This window comes from Lepidothrix coronata, unplaced genomic scaffold, assembly GCF_001604755.1.
Source record: "Lepidothrix coronata isolate B3197 unplaced genomic scaffold, Lepidothrix_coronata-1.0 Scaffold8, whole genome shotgun sequence".
Lineage (NCBI taxonomy): Eukaryota > Metazoa > Chordata > Aves > Passeriformes > Pipridae > Lepidothrix > Lepidothrix coronata.
In genome coordinates, this window is record NW_016690188.1 from 10,505,685 (window position 1) to 10,527,921 (window position 22,237).

The 22,237-nt window shown below is 35.8% G+C and overlaps 1 protein-coding gene across 2 annotated transcripts in view; it reads left to right on the forward strand.

The window, feature by feature from the left end:
* ERCC6 (ERCC excision repair 6, chromatin remodeling factor) overlaps positions 1-21,577 on the forward strand; it is a 47,425-nt gene extending 25,848 nt beyond the window's left edge. For both annotated transcript variants that reach the window (XM_017804107.1, XM_017804106.1), the window contains 13 exons: positions 6,397-6,567; positions 7,009-7,185; positions 8,533-8,649; positions 10,045-10,140; positions 11,941-12,159; positions 12,884-12,994; positions 13,442-13,561; positions 14,584-14,678; positions 16,561-16,706; positions 16,790-17,494; positions 18,064-18,265; positions 18,583-18,661; positions 19,083-21,577. In XM_017804107.1, the coding sequence (XP_017659596.1) occupies positions 6,397-6,567; positions 7,009-7,185; positions 8,533-8,649; positions 10,045-10,140; positions 11,941-12,159; positions 12,884-12,994; positions 13,442-13,561; positions 14,584-14,678; positions 16,561-16,706; positions 16,790-17,494; positions 18,064-18,265; positions 18,583-18,661; positions 19,083-19,508 (2,664 nt within the window). In that variant the 3' untranslated portion in view covers positions 19,509-21,577. The remainder of the gene's footprint in view (positions 1-6,396; positions 6,568-7,008; positions 7,186-8,532; positions 8,650-10,044; positions 10,141-11,940; positions 12,160-12,883; positions 12,995-13,441; positions 13,562-14,583; positions 14,679-16,560; positions 16,707-16,789; positions 17,495-18,063; positions 18,266-18,582; positions 18,662-19,082) is intronic.
* Positions 21,578-22,237: the final 660 nt, after the last annotated feature.

Sequence of the window (22,237 nt, forward strand, 5' to 3'; positions counted from 1 at the left end):
GTTACCTGAACAAATTAATCATAGTAACAGGTTTCTTGTGTGAGGCTTCCTTGTGCTGTAGTCCATGCTAGGAGTTTATGACTAGACTGCTTGTACACCAGATATATGCTTCTAGCACCTAGGAATTCTCTTCTTGCATTTTTGTGTATCAGTATGTCATTGATCTGATATTTAATATGTTTTGCATGCAGGTGCAATTTCTCTTCAGTTGGTCACTGTCAGTTGACATGACTTAACCTCCTTTTCTTTCATGGCAGTGTTACTTTCTTAGTTTTCATTGTTTCAAACAGTGCATTTTCTGTCTTTTTAACTTTCTTTGCCACTCTCTTCATATGCATGTTCTTAGTCTGTTTCTTAACTTGGACAGCCTGACTTGTCTGAAGTTTCAAACTTTGGTACCTTGTAGGAACAAAACAAGGAAAACTTAAATTTTTACTTTCCCTTAGGTGCTTAAATGGATTTTCAGGATTCAGCAGAACATTTTTAAATTTCTCTTTAAATATTTATTGAGTTTATTGTAATAACATTAAAATGATATGGTGCTTAATTGCACTTGATTAAACATATTCTGAGGTAATTGATGCAGTTACAGTACATGGGAAAAAAGGAATAGCACACTCTAATGTGCTAATAGCTTCCTGTTGTTCAATTAACTTGGTGTGTTTTCAAGCCCTAAAAATCTGTTGACCTCAATAAGATGCTTGCATGTCTTCCTAAATTAAATCATGTGTGCTTATTTTGGGCTATTTGTTAATTAATGGACTTGACAGAGTGGCTCAAATTTTTCCATCTGCAGGTATAGTCAGGTTTTCAAGGACTTCACCTTCCCGTTGTCCTCTCGCAAATGTATATTCAACAACTTAAAATTATAAGCACTTTAAATAGGGCAGATTTAGAGAACTGAATCGAATGCCTCATCTTCTAAGAGCTGCACAAAATACAGGACAGGTGATTTACTCCTGCATAGGATTTCTTTTCAATATACATTCTGTCTATGAATACTTTGATGCTGATCTGATCTCGTGACAATTCTATCTTATGATAACCTGTGGCATTACAGGAAGCTGCTTTTGCATATGTTAACTTTGTAATGCGAATCCCATGACCACTGTGCCTTTATGCTCTGGCATAAGGCATAAACCTAACTAAGTTTAAGAAATAAATTTAAAAAATAGTGGTTATACTGCCTAAGAAGATATGTTTATTCTTTGAGATTAATTTTATGTGGCCAAAAGCCAACTTGCTGTGCACCTGTGGTCTCAGTGTTGCACAGACCTGTTTGTAATTAACTGACAATTGCAGAATTGACCTATTATTCTGTTAGTGTATCGTGGTTTATCACAAAATAAATGAGAAGAGTTTTGTGCTGGACAGCTGGCTTGCCAGGAGAGGATTGTGGAACTGAACTTTGTTATCAGCTTTGGAGTGAGAAAGGTCACTTCAGCCTCTAATGAGGTTAGAATTATCTGAACTAGTGGAAGAACATAATTGTCCTCTGGATTAACTGGACATCAGACAGTGGATTTTGAGGACTACATTATCCTGTAGTGGTTGGCCAGCAGGTTGTTTGCGATAAAACAGAGTATTGCAGCTTGTTCTCTGCAGGCCTGTGAAAGAGGGACAGATAATTTCCAAGAAACAGAGAAAGATTAATTGTAAAACTATTGAATGAGATTTTTGGAAAAAAGTAGGTAAGCAATGACAGATGTCTCATAAGGCAAGACAGTATTTCATAGCAGAAAGAGACAACAGCTGAAGTTTCATTTGATAAAATTTAAGTTGATGTTTTAGGTGTGATTAGTGTATGTAATTTTTACCATAGCATTGTCAGGAATCCTGAAATATTAGCAAATAGTAAATCTTTCAACATTGGTGAAATTACATGCTTTTATGAATAGGCAGTTTGTGTTGCACCTTCTAAGATACAAAAACATCAGTGCAAGAGCCTGTCTCCCACTTCTTTAGACTTGCCTATGGAAGTATTTCACTTGACAGTGAAGAGTGGGGAAGACATCTGTTCTGATTGTTTTATCATAAATTGATACCAGGCAATACCTTGCACATCTGTTCAGTTAGTGACACTTCTTTAGTGTTACAGTAGGACTTCTGAGCAATGTGGTAAGTGAAAGGCTCACCGATTTTGTTGTTGTTGTTGTGGTTTGGTTTTGGGGTTTTTTTGTTTTACCTTGGCATATCCTCTCTTCCCATTTTGGTTTTCTTTGCAAGCATTTACAGGATTTTCAGAATAATAGTGTGGAATAACAGTCTGAATTGTGAGCACCAGATTGGCCGCCAATCTTACCAGCCAATTTCAGATCACTCATTAAGACATCCCACTAAGATACCTCTGGGTCTATAATATTTGTGTAGGTTTTTAGCATATGTGAAGCTTCAAAAGGGAGATTACGTTATTCCTTTCCTAAAATAACAAAGGCAGAAAATTTTGGCAGTGAAGGAGAGAAGTGTGAAGTTCCAGTTTCACCCCCTGAAATATGCTTAATAATTTAAAGACCTTCAGCTATCCTCAGGGGAAGGCAGATTGGTATTTTAGATAGTGAAAGTGAAATAGAAAGTTGAAGGGGTTTCCAAAGCTTTTGAGCTACTTTGGATGAAATGTAAAACTTGCCCTTTTTTTTTATTACTATCATTTGTGATCACAGAAGATCATTTGGTTCTTCTGTGATGAAAAATGTGCTTAAGTTGGAAGCAGTAGGAAAAACCAGATTTAAGTAATAGTATTCCTTTGTGAAGTCAGCTTTCAGTTTGAACAAGGTATAGCATTCGTGGCTAAATATTTCCTGTGGTGCTGTCTTATGCTATTAAGCTTCTACTATGTTTATGGTTAAATCTGATCTGTAAACATTGAGTGCTCTGAGACCTCTAAGGATGAGAGAAAACAAAGAAGTAAATCTAATGTAGTGTATCACAAATACTATTTTATTTATGATATAGAACACAAGGTAAGGAGAAGAAAGCTCTGCAAGTGTTGGAAAAACAGCCTTCTATACAAAGAGCTTGTCCTGTTGTTTCAAAACTTCTGTTGGCACATGAACATTTGTAAGTTGTAGAATGTAAGAGGGAACATGAACTTTAGTTATCTTGTTTAACATAGCACATATGGAAGGAGACTGTGTTTTTTAAGTTCGAGGCTGAACTTCTGATTTCTTGATCTTTAGAACAGGTAACACTGAGTTTAACAGTTCTTTAATGGTAATCACATACCATTTGTAAAGCTGCAACTTTGCATTCCCTTGTTCTGGTCAAATGCAGGACACACAACACAGCCCTCAAAAGCATTGTCAGTTCATGCTGTGAAACCATCTACTTGAAGATGCCTACACACTGAAAACTTTAGACCTTCTACTCTCACAGTAGAGTACATAATCTACATGCAAACAAAATAAGCCTCAGAGGTTATGGTTATTGGCTCACTCCACATGACTGTATATGGAACCGTACTTTAGCCAAAGGATCTATTTCTGAGTTGAGGACCAAACTCAGATAAACTTAGTATCATGCCCCAAGAAGCAGCATTCTTGATAAATACGTGCTAAGTGCTTTAGCTCTTTTTATTGCAACTTTTACATTATTAAACATTGTAATGTGTTCTTCTGAAGCCTCTTCGTGGTGCCATTTAGATTGTTTTATTGGGGGCAGGGAAATAATAAAGAGGTTTTATATGTTGCATTTATGGATCTCCGGGCTTAATGGTTGGTTATGAGATAGTGATAAGTCTGCTGAAGAGTGCGTTTTTGATTCACACGTGAAATATGGTTGTGTGGCTAGATATTATCTCTATATTCACACTTGCTCAAAGGTATCTGAATGTTTAGAGAATTTTGTAGTTATCACTAGTCTATTTCTTTAATTTGAGTCTTAGTATATGCCTTTCTGTCTAAGAAAATTACAATTTTTAATACATAATACATAATAATTCAGAATTCGGGTCCTCTTAAACCTTTTTTCAAAGACTGCTTTATCCAAAAAAAGATAAACATTATTTCTGTAAGTCAGAAAAAGTGTCCTGTTTTTCTACACTCAGAAACAAACTTGTAGCTACATTGAGGTACCAACAGGAAAAAAGAATTTGCTTAAAGGTGTGTCCTTAGAATAAATCATAAATATTTTGGCCTTAGGAAGTATTGTTTGCCAAAAATCATCCAGTACATTGCTTGTGTCCCAGTGTAGATAAGGCAACACAATCAACTTATCGCCCAAAGTTAGGAGAAAATACTGTCCTTGAATTTTAAAGGTCTGAAGTACTGTGCTGAACAGAAATGTAAGTTCATAATTACTCAATCTACTCACATGTTCCTCTGTTCATTAGCATCATAAAAAGGCCAGAGTTCAGAATTTCAAAACTAGCTAATGGCTGTGTTATCTTTTGGCATTAGTAGGATTTGTCTCTCTTGAACAAATTTATTTTTATTTTTTTTTTAGTTTAACAGTGCATGTCCTGAAATATTTCACTGAAGTGTATTGCTCAAGAAAAAATAAAATTAAACATGCTTTAATCTAACCAAACAAGAATTGTGAATTAAGTAATACATTATAAAATAGCATAAATTCTGAAATGCCACACCCTCAAAAGAGTCTGTATCCAATATTAAATCTATTACCATATTTTAAAATATTTAAAATTACTCCAAGAGCTGCACCTAGAGTGAAGACAACCTCGGAGAAAGTACCTAATGCAGTAAAATGAGAGTTAGTGTTATAGCGTGAGTTGATAAAATTGTGTTGTATTTCTTCATTGTCAGCACAAATCCTTGTTTATTAAAAATTTAGCTTGAAGGAAACTTTAATTAATTACAGGTTCAGTAAATCCTGACTAGGATTCTGCTGTGGTGTGTTTACAGTGAATGGCCTTCATGTGCCTGTGTTTCACTTCTGTTCTCTCTGCTACCTGACAGCGTGATTTATGGCTGTTGTTTTCTACTGGTCCACTGTTTGCCCTCTAGGAGGGATTGGTCTCTTGAGCCTCCATAATAACAGCAGCACTTTCACAAAACATCTTTTAATGACAAGAGTGTAGCATTCTGTAAGTCAGGCTAATTGCAGACATACCCTATTAATTGCAAAAATTAGGAGAGGTTACATATTTTACAAGCTTTTAATTTTAAATCGCCCGAGATGATTTGTCGTAAGTGTTTGGGTAGAGATGTCTACAGTATTCTAGGATAGACCCTTGCTGACACTCGAGAAATGTTGCAGACTGTGGATAATATACCTCGTAGAATTAAGCTTTGGGTGTCCACACCTGCCTAGAAATCATACTCTCCCTGTAATGCAAATTGTTTTGAAGATTGCATATTCTCTTGAGAATCATGATATCAACATTAAATAACGTGTTGTGGTTTTATCAGGAGATGATAATCAGAAAGTAGAAATTCTTGAAAAGTTCAAGTCATAAGAGCTTTAAATCTTGGAGTATGTGTAAGCAAATAATTTTACAATAAAAGATCATGGACTTTTTAACTTATCTCACTTTTTGAGATGGATTTTTCCTTCTTTTTTTTTTTGTTGGGTTTGTTTGGGGGGGGTTTGTTGGGTTTTTTTGATTTTATTTTCTTAAAGGCATTTCAAGTAATAAGGATTTTGTCTTTCCTGTAGCAAATTCAGTGGTGGTTCTACTTTCTTTTTTTCTTTTATATTGGATATGTTTCTTTCATCTAGAATTGCTTCTCAGCCCATCATCTTCTGTTTAAGTCTTCTAGATTTGTATGTGGAGGATAAATGCAACAGAGATGAGTTTTGAGTATTGTGAAAAGTGGCACAGACTGTCTCTGCCCTACATAATTTGCAACTATAAAGGCTAGTAAAAACTTGGGGAAAGGTTATAGCTTAAAAGAGAAGCACAAAATTTGAAGATTGATAACAAATGTATGAATCCTATTAATGAGAAAGGTTAGACAGAATTTAGAATTAACGAAATAGATTTTTTTTTTGTGATTGTTTTTCAGTTTTTCACTTGTTTCATTTTCCTCTAATGTGCTAGATCTTGCTTGCAGCACACAAAGCTGGGTTTGTGACATGCATATTGGAGAACTTGAAGAAACCGGTTGCGTAAATCAAATCCAGTGTTTGCTTTTTTAGGTATTGTCTTTAAAAAATTAAAAATAAAAACCACTGTTTCCTTTTGACCAGACTTCAGGTCAAATTCTGATCTGTTATAACATAGTATTCAAGTGCTTGAAAATTCTTTTACAGATGAGCTTAGAACCATATAATCAAAATCTTGCCTATGCTTTTTTTTTTTTTTGCAATGTAAATTATATATCTGCTTTTACAAAACTTTTTATACGTACCTTGGATAGCAGACTTGTATGTGTGTAGTTCAGTAGGTTTGAGATTTCTGTCTCACTGTTGCTGACAACGTGCACCTTTTGCTTTTAGGTGAAGCTAATTCATGAAATTGCTTCATGCCATGGAATTCTCATTACATCTTATTCATACATTCGACTGATGCAGGACAACATCCACACGTATGATTGGCATTATGTGATTCTGGATGAGGGTCACAAAATCCGAAATCCAAATGCTGCAGTCACGCTTGCATGCAAGCAGGTACTTTATAAAAAATAAATTTGTGCTCTGGGAGGAGGTTCCAAGATCTAAAAGCCTATCGTAAAAATATACGTTTGATCATTAATAAAGAATAAAAGCATAAATCACAATGATTTGTATTTGAATATTTAATTTACTTAGCATTTTTAATGAATTTACATGAGTAAATTTACAGCAGTATGGTAAAGAAAAAAATCAGAAATTTTAAGTTGCATAGTAATTTACCATTGGGTATAAATGTCGGATTGCTGGTGTCGATTTTCTGCCAATAGTTTATGGACAGTATATTGCAGAGAGCTGTTTTATTCACAAATATGAGGCCACGTATTTTAACATGAGAATTCATTGATGGTAAAATTGAATATCCTCTGAGGCAGGAGATGGGTTACATCATGAACCATGAAAATAACTTTCTTTTGGTTTTGTGGTTTTTATCAATAGTTCCGCACACCCCATCGAATCATCTTGTCTGGCTCCCCTATGCAAAATAACCTAAAGGAGCTCTGGTCCCTCTTTGACTTTATATTCCCAGGAAAACTGGGAACACTACCTGTGTTCATGGAGCAGTTTTCTGTCCCGATAACCATGGGAGGATATTGCAATGCCTCTCCTGTCCAGGTAAATGCATCAAAAATAGCACTTTGCTTGAAGGAAACTATTATGTTGTTTCTAAACTGACATCCAAATGTACTTCATGCTGTATGTTCTAGACATTACACTAACCCAAAAAAGAGCTGCATGTGTGTTTTACTGCTGCATGTACAAAAAGAACTGTTCAACTAAATGAAGCCATTTCATTTATATGGGGGGTACAGCTTATACAAAGGGTTTTCTTGTCAAAAGCCCTGAAGTTTGTGTCATTAGAAGTATTCTTTGATGTGAAGTAAAGATAAACAAAATGGGGTGGAAAATTACTATCTTGTATTTTGATGTACTTAAATGGAACTTTCCTGTTTGATATGAAGCTTTGTCAAATTATGCAATAAGAGGAATCCTTAAATCCAAACTGAAAACTATTTTTATTTTAAAAGGTAAAGTAGGTGTTGGAAGTCTGAAAGTAGAGAAACAAATTTTGAAAGCAAAAATTATTTGGAAAATGATTTTTAGTAAGTATGTCTATTAATCTTTGTAGTTGTGGTTCTCAGTATTGTCTGAGAACATTTTTCAAATTAGATGATAAATTAATTGTCTGCATCATAATCTGCAGACTAATTTTTGTATAAATGCTAAGAAAGTTGTATCCTTTTAAATCCTCTTTGTAATGCACACATGGATTTCTAAAGTTTTATTTTATTTTTGAGTGTAAGTACTTCCCTTTTCTAAATCTTAGTAATTTACTAAATTGGACTTTCAATTTGGTTTTTTACATATCAATAATTTATTATATTATTTGGTTTGCTTTAAGAGAAATTAAGTTGGTTTTAGCTATTATGTACAGTTATTACCCATCTCACACATCCATTACCCATTACAGAACCATATGCTCCATTTAAAGCTAGAGTGACCTTTAGTTTCTGTGATCATGGGGATTTTCTTGTACCGATTTTTTTTTTTAATAGTCTCAAGTGAGCACTAATCTTCACTTATTGTCTAGTAACCACCATTGCTGCAGGCTTCTTTTTTGATCTTCAGTATATGTATTAGCACTTTTTCATGAGGATTTTAGTTTTGTGAAGATTTATACTCACTTCTATCTTTGGTTTCTAATGAAATATTTCTGGTCTTTTTTAAAAAAAAAAAGACAAATCTGTGGTATCTCAGGAAGACTTATTCAATTTTATTGTCCCTAACATGATTTGTATTGCAATTATTATTGTGTTGAATATGTAACTTTAGATCCATGTAAAATATAAAACATCTAATTTTATTAGAATTTTCCTATCACTAGTGATGGAATTTTGCTTGTTGCTAAAATTAATATCAAGAATCAAAATATAACTTTTGCTTTTTTCTTCCTATTTTCAGGTAAAAACTGCATACAAATGTGCCTGTGTGTTACGGGACACCATAAACCCCTACTTGCTGCGAAGAATGAAGGCTGATGTAAAAATGAGCCTTTCACTTCCAGATAAAAATGAACAGGTTTGTTTATCTTCATTACTAGATCTGAGTCCTTTCCCTTCCCAAAACTCAATCTTTCTTGGTCATTTGGAAATAATTTTTGCTAATAGCAGTTGAAATGCTGTTTTAACTAAAGAGAAGATGTAGAGCTTTCAAGATTCATATTCTCTTCACCAGTGTTCTGAGTATTAAATGGTCACAGTCTTGCAGGGTCTCTGTGAGTGCACTTGTCTGAAAAACAAAGGATAGATGAAGTGTAGTCAGGTCTGCTTAATACTGTGCATAGAAATGAGTTGCCTGTCTGTTTCCTTTTTCACAGCAGGAAACACTTTAGCATTATTTCCTGCTGTAAAAATATTAATTTGGGCAGGAAGTAATAGAGAAATACTTGATGGCAGTTGTTCATCTCGCAAGCTAGCTGACCTATACATTTTAATAAATTTCCAAAATATTATTATGCCTTTTGATGTAAAACTTGTTTGCTTTACCATGAGGTGGAATGTTTTTTTAGCAAACATTTTGACTCAAAGTAGAGGAGGTTGAAAGTATTAGTTAACTAAAATTCCTACAAATACTCACTTGTGGTAATTATTAGACTCTTCTGCCACTCAGGTTTCAGTGCTTCAGGCTTTCATGTTTTCTTCTCATTCTCTTCCTGTCTTCTCCCTCTAAAAGAGAAGTAGACGTGCTAGCCTTCGTAAGACAGTGCTGAAGGGTACATAATAAACGAGTAGGCCATACTCGGTTTCTGCTGGTCAGTCTAATGATCTTTTTTAATCAATTTTAATTTCTATGCACTTTAAAGTGTACTGGGCTACTTAATCTAAAGAATGCAATCATAAACAGATGAAACGAATTTGATTTTTGTTCTGGTCAGTCAGAAGGCACTACCTCAGTTTGACTTACAGCATAATGTTGGGTGCCTTGCAGGATGCAAGGAAGTGTTTTGTTCCATTTTATCCCATCAAAGCATCTGAAAAATCATTATATGCTCACACTCAAAGTCTAATGACAGATCACATGTGCTAAACTTCCCATGAGGTAGTGAGAATTTGCAAGTTGTAAGGGACGTAACAGACCCACAATGGAAAGCACTTCCTATAAACATAGCTTTGAGAGAACACTAACTCTGCACAGTTACCTCATTAAAACTGGAAAATGGCAGCACTTTCAAAACTAAAGCAATTTAAGGGGAAAGCATAAATGGGAAAGAGCACATAAAACCTCATGAAACTCATTTTACTGATTATGTTCATTCTCTAAAAATTATATTTTTTTTTATTTCTGATTATTTCTATGCAGTATCTTTTAACTTAGTATTTCAGTATGTCAGACATCTGTGAAGCTTCACTGTAGCACATTGTAAAGTTTTAAAATTCACACAGGTTGGGCTTGAGTGGTCGTTTTGTTTTGTAGGTCCTCTTTTGCCGTTTGACAGAGGAGCAACGTCAAATCTATCAAGATTACATCAACTCTAAAGAAGTTTACCAGATTCTCAATGGAGACATGCAGGTGGGCATTAATAAGGATAATGACAGGTAGAGTTGGGTGGATAAAGTCAGGGACTGGCCTTTGCATTCTTCTAGCTGGCTTCTGAGGAGAAAGGGAAGCACACTGATCTCAGTTCTGCTTTGTAAATGTCTGCTTTTTTGTTCTCAATAAATGTTATATGAAATATGTAGAGTTAGTGATCCATATGTAGTGACATGACCAGATAAAAGTAGGATTGGAATGGGGATCTTGGAAACAAATCATGGCTATTGGATGACCTGTTGTAGGTAACTGCATACATGCTTTTAATTAGTTGCAGAAGTGAAGCAAAGGAAAAGCATAATTTGTTGTGAGAGTACAGTTCAGGAGTGATAACTTTGTGATGCAACAGTTGATGATTGCAGAATCTTAACATATAGCAGAGCAAATAGCAAGCATCCTTGTTATTGTCTTATTAGTCACTTCTCAACATCTGCCTCCATCCTCACAGTGTAAGTGTTGAAATTGCTGTGGCCAAGGTGACAGGAGTAATTGAAATACAGTTTCAAATGCTAGCTGTTACCTGTGTAAAATGTCTGTTCTTCTCTTTGACTCCTACATTGCACACATCTGATCCCTTTGGCATTTTTATGCATGCAGTGGATGTTTCTCCCTTCCATTTTAGCTGCAGGATACAGATCTGTTGTTTATAAGAGGAGAGATAGTATGCCTTGGCTATAATGTGTAGTTTAACACATTTTCTTATCTTGTGAACTGTGAAATCCTTTCTCCCCTCATACACAGTGGTTCCAGTCGGTTGTTTGGTCAGTACAGCCATATGTATTGCAGTTCCATACAAAGCACATGTTGTCCTTATTCCTGTTTTGAATGTTTTTATATTTTTCCAGGTCTTGCAAAAGGTATAGTGGCCAAGTTTTTTCAAGTGCCTAGCCATTTTAGTTATTCCAGTGAAAATTATTTTAAGGAGCTTGATCTTCGAGGTGGCTTGTACAAGACTACCTGCAGAAATTTCCCAAAGATGTTACAGAATGGGCTATCATATTTGCTAGGGTTTTGAAAATTTTGGATAGTAAATCCCAGTGCTTTTATTAGATGTTTTGTGTGACAGCAGCAAATCCCAGCTGAAAAACAAAAACCCCATTGTCCAAACAAACCATAAATTATGAGTAGGCTCATCCAACTTGTAGTGCTAGAAGACAGGGATTTGCTGTTTCAAGCTAGCTCTTTTTAATGAGTGCTCATTATATCAGAAGAATAAATAACACTTGTAATATTATTGAATGAATAACTGAACAGAACCCTTCTAAATGGCATCAAAAGTGGTAATTTCAGCTTTTTATATTTGTTCAAATATTTTTACTCATATGTTCTTTGTTTCCCCACACTCTAGTGGGTATACTTACTATACTCAAGGTCTATCTTAAGTTACCTGCTAATATGGCAGGAGCGGGAAGGAAGGACACAATAATTTCAAGAAACAAACTTGGTGAAAGTTTTCCTTTTGAGTAGGAAAAATTCGACTGTGAGTTACAGCTAAAGACTGCTTTTGCTGATGTGGAAATTGTTGCAGAATTCTCTTGTCACCAGAATAGACTCATAAGAAAATAAAGTTTCATTGACCTTCTCTTATACTGAAATTTCCTAAAACTTTCCATGAAACAAGTATTATTATCCACTGACTTCCCAAAAGAGCATTATTAAAAACAAACTTCTTTATGATGACTGGATTAATCCATTGCTGTTTATTTTTCTTAACCACAACCTTTCTAGATACAAGTATTTGTCATAAAAATAAAAATACTTTTATCATGTGTTCTTTAGATTCTCTTAGGACTATCAACTCTGAGAAAGATTTGCAACCACCCTGACTTTGTCGCTGATAGTCCCAGCTTTTCAAAGAGTGTACCAGATGCTGAAGTGGAGGAATCAAATCAGTTTGGATATTGGAAACGTTCTGGAAAAATGATAGTGGTAGAATCCTTGCTGAAAATATGGCACAAGCAAGGTCACAGAGTGTTATTTTTTACTCAGTCAAGACAGGTAAGATGAGCTACTTGGTTTTAGTTTTAGTTATCACTAAAACTAAAAACAGTGTGTGTGTGTTCCAACAAGATTTGTAATTAGAACCACCTTTTGTAGTGTCCTTCTCAGAAAATTGCTATCTTACTGAAAAAAATGATGAAAATTACTAATATCTGGAATAATTGGAGACCAGTTCCCAAGCTCAGTAAGCTTTACTGGAGTGACAGAGTGTTGTGGCAGTGTTGCCCAATTTCAGTATACTGAGTCAAAGCTCGTATCAGTTGTACCCATATCATAGCAAGCTGTCCCTGCTGTGTAGCTTCAGGATAGAATTGGTACTCAGTTTGTGTAATGCATGTGCATGTCTAAGCCTGAGAACTGTGTGTGTTGGGCCGGTAACTCAGTGACCTTCATTTGTTTTCCCTGTGTAGTCACGATTTTGTCTTGCTTCTGAGGATTCCCTTGGAATGCTGCACCATTTATCTGTTTAAGTTTTGAGACTATGGCCCTGGACTTTCCAAACCAAGCACAAACATTCCACTTATGCGTTCAGCAGAGAAATAAGTAATTTTCTTCCTCAATTACATAAGTAAATTTTCTGTTCATTTAAGATTCACGAGTTTTTGTTTGTCATCTTGGTCATTTGATTAACACTGCAGTTCATACCACAAATTCTTATGGATTGATCAAGTAGTTGCTGTCTTCACATCTGGATTTCATTGAATTTTTTCCATCACAACAGATGATGCAGATACTTGAAGTCTTTGTGAGACAGAGAAACTATTCCTACCTCAGGATGGATGGCACCACAGCAGTAGCTTCCAGACAGCCTCTTGTAACAAAATATAATGAGGTGAGGTGTTACATCCCATACATGAATGACTATTAGTGAGTATGGCTAAGTTCTTGCATTCCTCTTTGGTGTGTTTTTAAATATACTGCATCAGGTTTGAGACACAAAACTGGGGAGTTATGTCAAATGAAACAACTTACTTAGTGAGAGAGCAGAAAAAAGTCATCACTTCTTTCACACTTAAATTGGGTTTTCTGCTAAGAAAAAAAACACAGTTGAGAAGGGGGAAAAGAAATTTTATTGGACAACAGTAAATGAAATTTAGATTAGACTATTTTTTTTTATCAAAATAGATACTAGATGAACAAGGAAACTTATTCCTTCTCTTGGCCTCCTTTGCATCTTTGTAAATAATGCTGATAATAAAAGATTTCAGGAATTAATTTATTTTTTTTAATGTTACACTTTGGTAATTCTTGCTTTAGTAAATTCTCTCTTATTTTATAGGACAAATCCATATTTCTTTTTCTCTTAACAACTCGTGTTGGTGGCATTGGCGTTAACTTGGTTGGCGCTGACCGGGTTATTATTTATGATCCTGACTGGAATCCCAGTGTAGACACACAGGTGAGTTTGTTTTATTACATTCCATTTACCAGCTAAGCTGAAACAAAACTGAAGATGAAATTACATTTATCTCCTCAAGTAGCGTTAAAGCACTGTGTAGCTCTTTCCAAGGTTGCTGTTCCCAGCAGTGGTCGCTTAGGGTGCAGTTCCACATTATGATATACTCTTGTGGCAAAACCAATTTAAGTGGTTTCCACCACATCCCCTTTATGTTGTTACGTCTCACCACTCTTCAATATTGTCAATTCTTGTAGTCAAGCAAACAGTTCAAATGGCCTGTGTTTTTAAAATGAATAAACCAGATGTTTTTGAAGGGAGAGTACAGCTGTGCAAGCTGTTGAACCGATATGACTGTTTGTGGTGACAATGCAGGGTAAGAAAAGGAGAACAAGTGTTGCTCAAATTGGCTTTGTCACTAGATAACGATATGTAGCTGTGTCCTTTGAATGGTGCTCTAAGCCAATATTGTTAAAAGTCATGCTTTATCTCAGGGTGTGATGGGGCTCTGGTTCATCAGATCCCATAGTAGTATGTAGTGCTTATGTGTTTGAGAGAAAAAAACTTTTTGATAGAATCCTACATAGCTCTGAGATCTACATGTGTCTGACTTAGAGTGGTATGTATTAGTGGTTGGTTCAAGATGTTCGTAGGAAAGCTTTCAGTTAAGAAAAAGAATAAAAATTCAAAAGAAAGGTGTATATTAAAGCTCTGTTGTAAAATAGATCCCTACTGGAATAAGTCTATATAAACTACTTATTCTAGATACAAGTTCCAATTTTAATATAATTTTATTGATAAGTTTTACATAGATTTCTTGGTACAGTTGGAGGCTTGTCTTTCTGGATATGTAAACTTTCTAAATCTTGTTCTTCTCCTGCTTAGTTGTCATAATGCTGTAGAAATACCACTTCTTGAACTATGTTAAGTGTCCAAACTAAGTTTGAAACAGTGTTATCATTAGCTCTCTGTCAGACACATGTTTAAGAGGCTAATGTCTGATAACCAAACCTTTTGTGTTCCAGGCTCGGGAACGTGCTTGGAGAATAGGTCAAAAGAAAGAGGTGACTGTGTATAGGCTTCTCACTGCAGGTACTATTGAAGAGAAGATATACCACAGGTCAGTCAGAATGTTTTCTTGGATACAGCTGCATGCTCAGGAAAATGCTTGTAGCGACTCAAGGTGATGCAGCACTGACATACCCAGTGTGCATGTGCTCACATGGCTTGTAACTCCCAACCTTGGTCATGATGGGTACATTGCACAAAACTTTTTAAAATTTATCCTGAAAAATGGACCTTCTTCTAGTATTAGACTCCCAGCTTCAGGGCTGTGCTGCTCCCTGTCACTCCAAGACCCACCTGCTAAATGTACCTTATCAGTCTGCTCCAACATCTGTGTCCAGCACACACTGGAAAAGAGAGTATGAGGCATAAACAGAAAATAGTCAGCACCTTACTCAGAAGGTGAGACTCAACAAGTTTGAAATGCAAATTGAAATCAACAAGTTCTTTATATTCTCCTTGGGATATATCAAGATGTATATGGTACATACATCCATTTACTACTGTGCAAACCCAATTTAATTTTATTCCCAAATCATTCCAAAGTGAAAGAATTAAATCCAAATAACCACCAGTCATATTCGTGTTATTTATTCCAAAATGTAGCTAAAGCCTTTAAAGTTGCTTGCATTTTGAAATCAATGAAATCTTTTTATTTTGCTTTCCAATTCATCTTTCTCAGTAGTTAGCTTCACTCACATGAATTCCAAATGAATGTACATGGGAATCCTCTGTCTAGGCATTGCTCTTCAGAACTGAAATATCCTTTTGGAAAACTCAGATGAACGAAAAGCTCTAGATGATGAAATGCCAGCACTTATTGAATGCCTTTTTTAATCTGTTTTGCCACATGGACACAAAGCATCCGCTGTTGGTTGGCTTCCGTCCCTCTGGCATACTTGTGTTTTAACAATGCTGACCACATCAAGGAATTGGACTCTAAGGGTCAGCACAGCCATCAGGAATTCATTTCTTTCCAGAACCGTGCAATGGACTGTGAACTTAAAGCAACTGTCTTTTCTCTTTTCCTGTGTGTTCTTCCCTGCAAATATGTGATCATCACTGCAGGAAGCTATGAAGCTCAGATAATCTTTAAAAACTTTATGAAGTCTTTTGGTGGATACTTGCAGTAGCTGATGCTTATGTTTAAACTTAGTTTTCAACAACTAGATTTAAAAATAGTTTCACTGTGTAATGTACACAGAGCCAAAAACATGATAAAAACAGTTCTAAAGAACTGATTTCCAGTTTTATTTAGGGATGTATTTTATGTAGAGAAAAAATAGCTTTTACTCTAGGCACTGTGTAGTACAAATAGAGCATAGAAGTAGTTTTACCAATACTAGAAGATTTTTTGCATCTCAGTTCTCCCCCAGATTTATTCCTGTTAGTCCTCTGCAGGTGGGCTCTCTTTTTCCCTTCCTCTTAACCACAAGTCTGATTTCCCTTTTCAGTGGCTGTCATCCAGTCATCACAATCAGACTGAGCTACTCTGTTGCTTTTGATCCCTCCAATCAATTGAACATGTAAAATATTGTCATTTTAACAAGCTCTTGTTTTTCTTTCAGGAGTTTTCTGGTAGTTTTATTGTAACATGCAAGCTTTTCAATTTTAATGGACAAAAAAAATACTAGCTGTGAAATTATTTATTGCTTAGTTAAGGGATGCCTCATAGGACATCTCAGGATGGTGGTTACCTGTTGTGTTATGGGGCTGTTGCAAAATAATAAATCTCTGCGTTTAACAATTTCCTTGGTTGTTTTGAAAGTTACTAACTCAAGATTGTTTTGGAAACTAACATAATCTTCCCACTGCTTAATTGTTCTGCAGGGTAATATTTGTGCTTATACAGTTTTCTGTTTAAGTACTGTATTCAGTACTTAAACATAGCTAGACATTGTTTCATGCACAAAGTACTTTTTTTTTTCTTGTTTTAGACAAATCTTCAAACAGTTTTTAACAAACAGAGTGCTGAAAGACCCTAAGCAGAATCGCTTCTTCAAATCCAATGACCTTTATGAACTCTTTACTCTGAATAGCCCAGATGTGTCTCAGGGGACAGAAACAAGTGCGATTTTTGCAGGTACATGTTTTTTTTCTATTTGTTTAGAAGAGAAAATGTTTTAAGTGATTGTTAAATGGATACTTATTTCATTCATCCCTCAGGTACTGGTTCGGATGTTCAAGTCCCAAAACCATCTCATAATGGTACTTCTAAACGTGATCTCCATCTTGCAGAAAGCAGCTCACACAAGAAGAGCAAGTCCTCCAATTCCTGCTCAACCACACACATGAAAGATTCTTCTTCTAAAGCAATAGAGACAAGTGAGGAAACCAAAGGAAATTTGGAATCCTTTGACCAAAACAGCTATGCAAAAGATAATGCACAAGCTACTACTAATACAAATTCACTGAATAAATGCAAGGAGGAACACTTGGACAGTGGCAACAAATCTGTGTCCCAGTCGTTGCCATGCGATGCAGGCTCTTCAGAGGATGCCAAAAGTCTGACTGCTGTGGTGGCTGATGAAGTACATGGAGCAGCTAATGCAAATGCCAAGGCAGATTTTAGCCTTACTTGTGATGCAGCTGGCTCCTGGGAAAAGCAGGATGCTAAAACTGAAGATGGGCAGTTAGATAATAATCATTATAAATGTATCTCAAAAACAAAGCACAAGGTGGCTGTGCTGTCACATGAGAGCCACAAAGATGAGTTTAAGAAGAAACATCACAGAGATGCCAAATTTGAAGGAAAACGCATTCCTCATCTAGTGAAACAAAAACAGTACAGAAGGGAGAACAGTGAAGAGAATGAGGAAGACTCAAAGAAAAATGATGATTATGTCTTGCACAAACTTTTCAAAAAATCAGGTAACAGTTCTTGTTCTTAAACAGAGGTTTAACCTATGCAAATGAGGGAAAGAGCAGTTCTGTTACTCTGATAGTTAGAACTACAATACAAAACTTGTTTATTATGTTACTGTGGTGAGACCCTAAGATGTTCATAATTTAAATGCAACATTTATGAATGTGCTAATTACCTTGGCCCCAGCAGTTCAGATAGACCTGCACTTCTGGATATATAGAAGTAATGCAGTGTTTCTCCTGGAAATAAGGATGTAATCAACCTTCATTTACACAAGGGTTTCACTTCGTCTGTCCTGTCCATAACAATGGAAATGATCAATTTACCCACATAATTGCCAGATCTGTTGTGAATAATGACCTCATCAGCACACCAGAAGTGATTTACTGTCAAATTGATTACTTAACTCATATAGAAAGGGGTTCTCGTTAGGAATGACTGTACTGATGTGCTTAATATAATCAACATGAGAAAGGAAAAATGTTACTGTGGCATTAACTTAAAAAGTGAGTATTTGATTTTCATGTAAATTAGCAGATGTCCTCCTTCACCTCTTGAATCTTGTGGTTTTTAGGGGTACACAGTGTTCTGAAGCATGATGCCATTATGGAAGCTTCCAGTGTAGATCATGTGCTGGAGGAAGCAGAAGCAAGCAGAGTGGCCCAGAATGCCTTGAGAGCCTTAAAAATCTCTCGTCAGCAATGTTTAGGAGCTGCTTCTGGTGTGCCAACCTGGACAGGCATGAGTGGTCTTTCTGGTGCACCATCAGGAATAAAGTAAGTTCTGTCCTCACGCTGCTTTTTCAGAAACAGAAGAGCTAGGATGTTATGGATTTATCTTTTTTTGCACTTGTTATTTGCAGTAATGTGTATCAAAGTGGTGTTCATGTTTTATATTTAATAAGAGATGAAGGCACATTACAAGCCAAGGTAGTCTATTCTGAAGCACAAAGAAAGCATTATTGTTACACAGTAGAACAGAAAACTTAGCAGAAGGCTCTTGAGAACCCTAAAACACAAACCCAGTCTGTCTTTGGAAAAACTGTACTAGTCATTTTGAGAAGGATGTTTGATGGATGTTTGTGGGTTTTTAGGAGACGGTTTGGTCAAAAAAGAAACTCCATGCTGCTGTCTCCACATGCCACTTGTGCATCACCTGCAAAGAAGCAGAAGGTAAGAGACATTTCTGTCTTAAGAGCTGATATATGTGAAATGTTATGATTTATGCAATAAATCTGTTTTATACTGTAGATGTCTCATACACATTTGTTGTATGATTATGTAGAATTCTAGAATTTTTAGTCACCTGTGAATTTTTGGTTTTTCATGTTTTAATGAAGTCTGATTGGATACAGCAGTCACAAATTGCACTGTGGTGTAGTTATCTGTCTCAAGACCAGCAATGCTTTTCTTTCACTTCCTAAATTCTAAAGTTGAGACCAGAATATATTACTTCTTTATTGTGTATTTCAGATGACTAAGTTTTGAGTGGTCATGTTTATGGTTTAAGTCCAAACAACAGGCAGATTTTGTTTAACAGATTCTGTGGGTCTCAAAATACAACTTCCTCCATAGTCTGTATGTTTATTTGCAGGATGCAGATCCAATAAAGAAACAAAATATAAAGAAGAGTAGTTCCAGTGAGCACTTCGATGGAAAATCTGGAGAATCGTCCAGTGCTCTAGACTCTTCATCTTTATTAGCTAATATGAGGGCAAGAAACCACTTTATTTTACCGCAACAGACAAGGAATGAGGGAGATGAGAATCATCAACCAGCACCCACCCCAGTCGAGGGTTCAACAGAATACGATGAACTGCTTGTGGATTTACGTAACTTCATAGCGTTCCAGGCGCGCGGGGACGGCGAGGCCAGCACTCAGGAATTACTGCAGGAATTCGAGTCCAAACTGCCTGCGGCGCACTCCTGTGTCTTCAGAGAACTTCTCCGCAACATCTGCACCTTCCACAGGACCCCGAACGGTGAAGGGGTCTGGAGGCTAAAGCCAGAATTCCGATGACCTTTGGCAAGCAAAGGCATCCCTCTGTCCGCTTGGCCACCATTCTCCTCTCAAAGACTTACTGTTTGACTTTTAAAATTTGCAAGTATTTTGTATTCATAAATAATTACTATGAACAGTCAGTAGAGCAGGACTTGTTGCAGGCTTAGAGCTACCTTAATTTCTGATTTACACTATTTATATGAAAGTGCCATCTACCTCATAGATGAAACAATACAAAATAGCACCTTTTCTTTAAAAGAAATCTTAATATAAATAGGATTAAGAACATATACTGACTTTTTATTACAATAAGAACCATGGATGTTGCCATGAGTTGTAAGACTTTGATTTCTGTGAAATTCCGGAAAACTTCCTTCATTTCCTGTTTGTTACTTGAATGGTCACGGGGCACACAGTGTACCATTAAAAAAACAAGGGGGGGAGATGATAGTAGTTAACATGGGAGATTCACTTGTACTGCCAAGTGCATCAGAATCACTGTATGAAACTTTCATCAGTAGTGAAAATTTTGGTTTAATGTTGGTGCTTCAGTTATTGCCAGTATCTAGCATATACAGTATCACTAACTTGGAAAATTAATTCTACTGCCATGAAGGTTTAATCATAAAAAATGGGAAGCCTGGCAGAATATTGAGTTAACTGCCAATTGATAATTAAGGAAAACTTATTAAATTCCAGAACACCCACTTGCACCATAATCAGCAGTTCAGTTACAGTCCCAACCACCACTGGCAGGTGTTTGGTGCAGTGTTTCTTACCACCGAGGTGATAGTAACTGTTATGTTTGTCACAAACATAGGTGTGGACCGATAATTGAAATATCATTAAATGTTCATGTGTTTCACTGTGATTTATATCCAAAATGTTCCAGTTCCCTCCTAGCACTTAAGATTTTATACCTTGACATAGGCTGGAGTGTTAGTTGGTCAGAGGGTGTATGGTGTTACTGGATTTTACTAAACATAATCACTTTTGGATGGAGACATAGTTGGAACATATGCAGAAGTTACAGGTTATACCTCTTCTGTAGGTAGGGAAAATATCGAACTTCTTGACAGTTGGGTAAGTTCCAATACCTATTTTTTTTCCAAGGAAGGAAGAACTGGGTCATTTGTAGCAAATCCAAATATGACATTTGGTCTGTCTTCCTTGTGTGCTACACAAGGAAATCTTAAGGGGGAAAATACAGATAGATTTTGTGAAGAAAACCACATTGTTGGAGCAACATTAAATTACTGTATGGCTCAAACTAGGAACAGTTAAATATGCCTAATGTCCTTCCTATTCCTAAGCTATTAAGAGAAGGGAAAGCTAAGCTACTTTTAGTTTTTGCTTACTGTGAAATACACAGTGAAATTATCTTGTTTACTTTGAGTGAAAGTACAAATATTGAAAGATGAATGGTGAAACAAGAGTACAAACTATTACTTTCTCATTAAAAAAGCCTTTAGGAGACTTCCAGTGGCTTTTCCTCTTGTTTTCGCTCAGTGATAAAGGATCTGTAGAAATGTGCAAGAACTGGTTCTTCACTGTTTCAATAACTGATCAACTGGCTTTTCAGAGGCTAGAGTTGAACAGGGCAGACAATTCAAGAATCTGTTTTCCTCATGGTATTTGAAGGTGGGACTACTGCATCTTTTCTTAACGTCTCTTTTTCTGATCCTGTTTATATTCACTTACATTCCCTCTTTAAAGAGAAAGACGAAAGTAATAATTTAGGGTGTAGATCTGTTGATATGACTTTAAACTGATCAGAAAAAGAGTAAAATTGAAATTATTTTGCTCTTCTCTTCAAAGCTGTAGGGAATGTGAATTGTTTTGGTTGTCATGTCCCCATGCATCTCTACTTGCCTAAAGAACAAACCAGAAATTCAGCAGTCAGCAAAGCTACTGCTGTCTGTTAGTTTTGGTGTCCTGTTTTATTTACTACTCCCAATCTTAAAGACATAGTTCCTTTACTAAGGAGAGTTTGCAGCTTCTCAATGATCCGTTAATGTAAATAGACTTGCATGTACTTTTTATAAATCCTTGGCTTTTATGGACTTAATAAAAAAGGAAAAACAAAAGTGTGTTGTACAACTGTTTGGGCACAGGGGAAGAGTGGGAGTGGGGGGCCATCTTTTCCTGTATAGTGTGGCACTGGCCAAAGGATTTATATTATCTTTAATTATATTGCCATTTTTCATACAATTACAAATAATGCTTTCTAGCAACTAGTTTTTTTCCAGTGCTAGCATTTGTTTAAAATGTTTAATTGACTAAATTAGTATAATACTCAAAAATATTTTTAAGTAGTTAAAAGCATGTGTGATTAAACATCTACAGGCTGATTTATAGGTAAAAGTTTTTCTGGAACATAATATAGCTGCTATGCATTTTGAAGTAGAAGAGGGGTTTTTTTTCTACTTTTATTCCATAAAGCATTATTTGATTTTTGTTTGTTTAGCTTTACCTGTGTAAAGTGAATTCCTTTCACATCTTCACAGAACATCTAAAGCAATTCCTGACTAATGATATTGCATAGTCAAACAAACCTTGTATTTTAAATGTCTCGGTTTCCAAATACTCAATACTATAGTTGATAGTTGCTACTTTTTTTGTGCATGATTCATGTGGAATGCTTGTGGTTTTATATTTTGTTTTCTTATCTCAGTAAAAAGGGGATGAAGAACAATCAAAGGTTAATTTAGAAATCAAGTTGGACAAAAACATTAAATCTTAGTAAG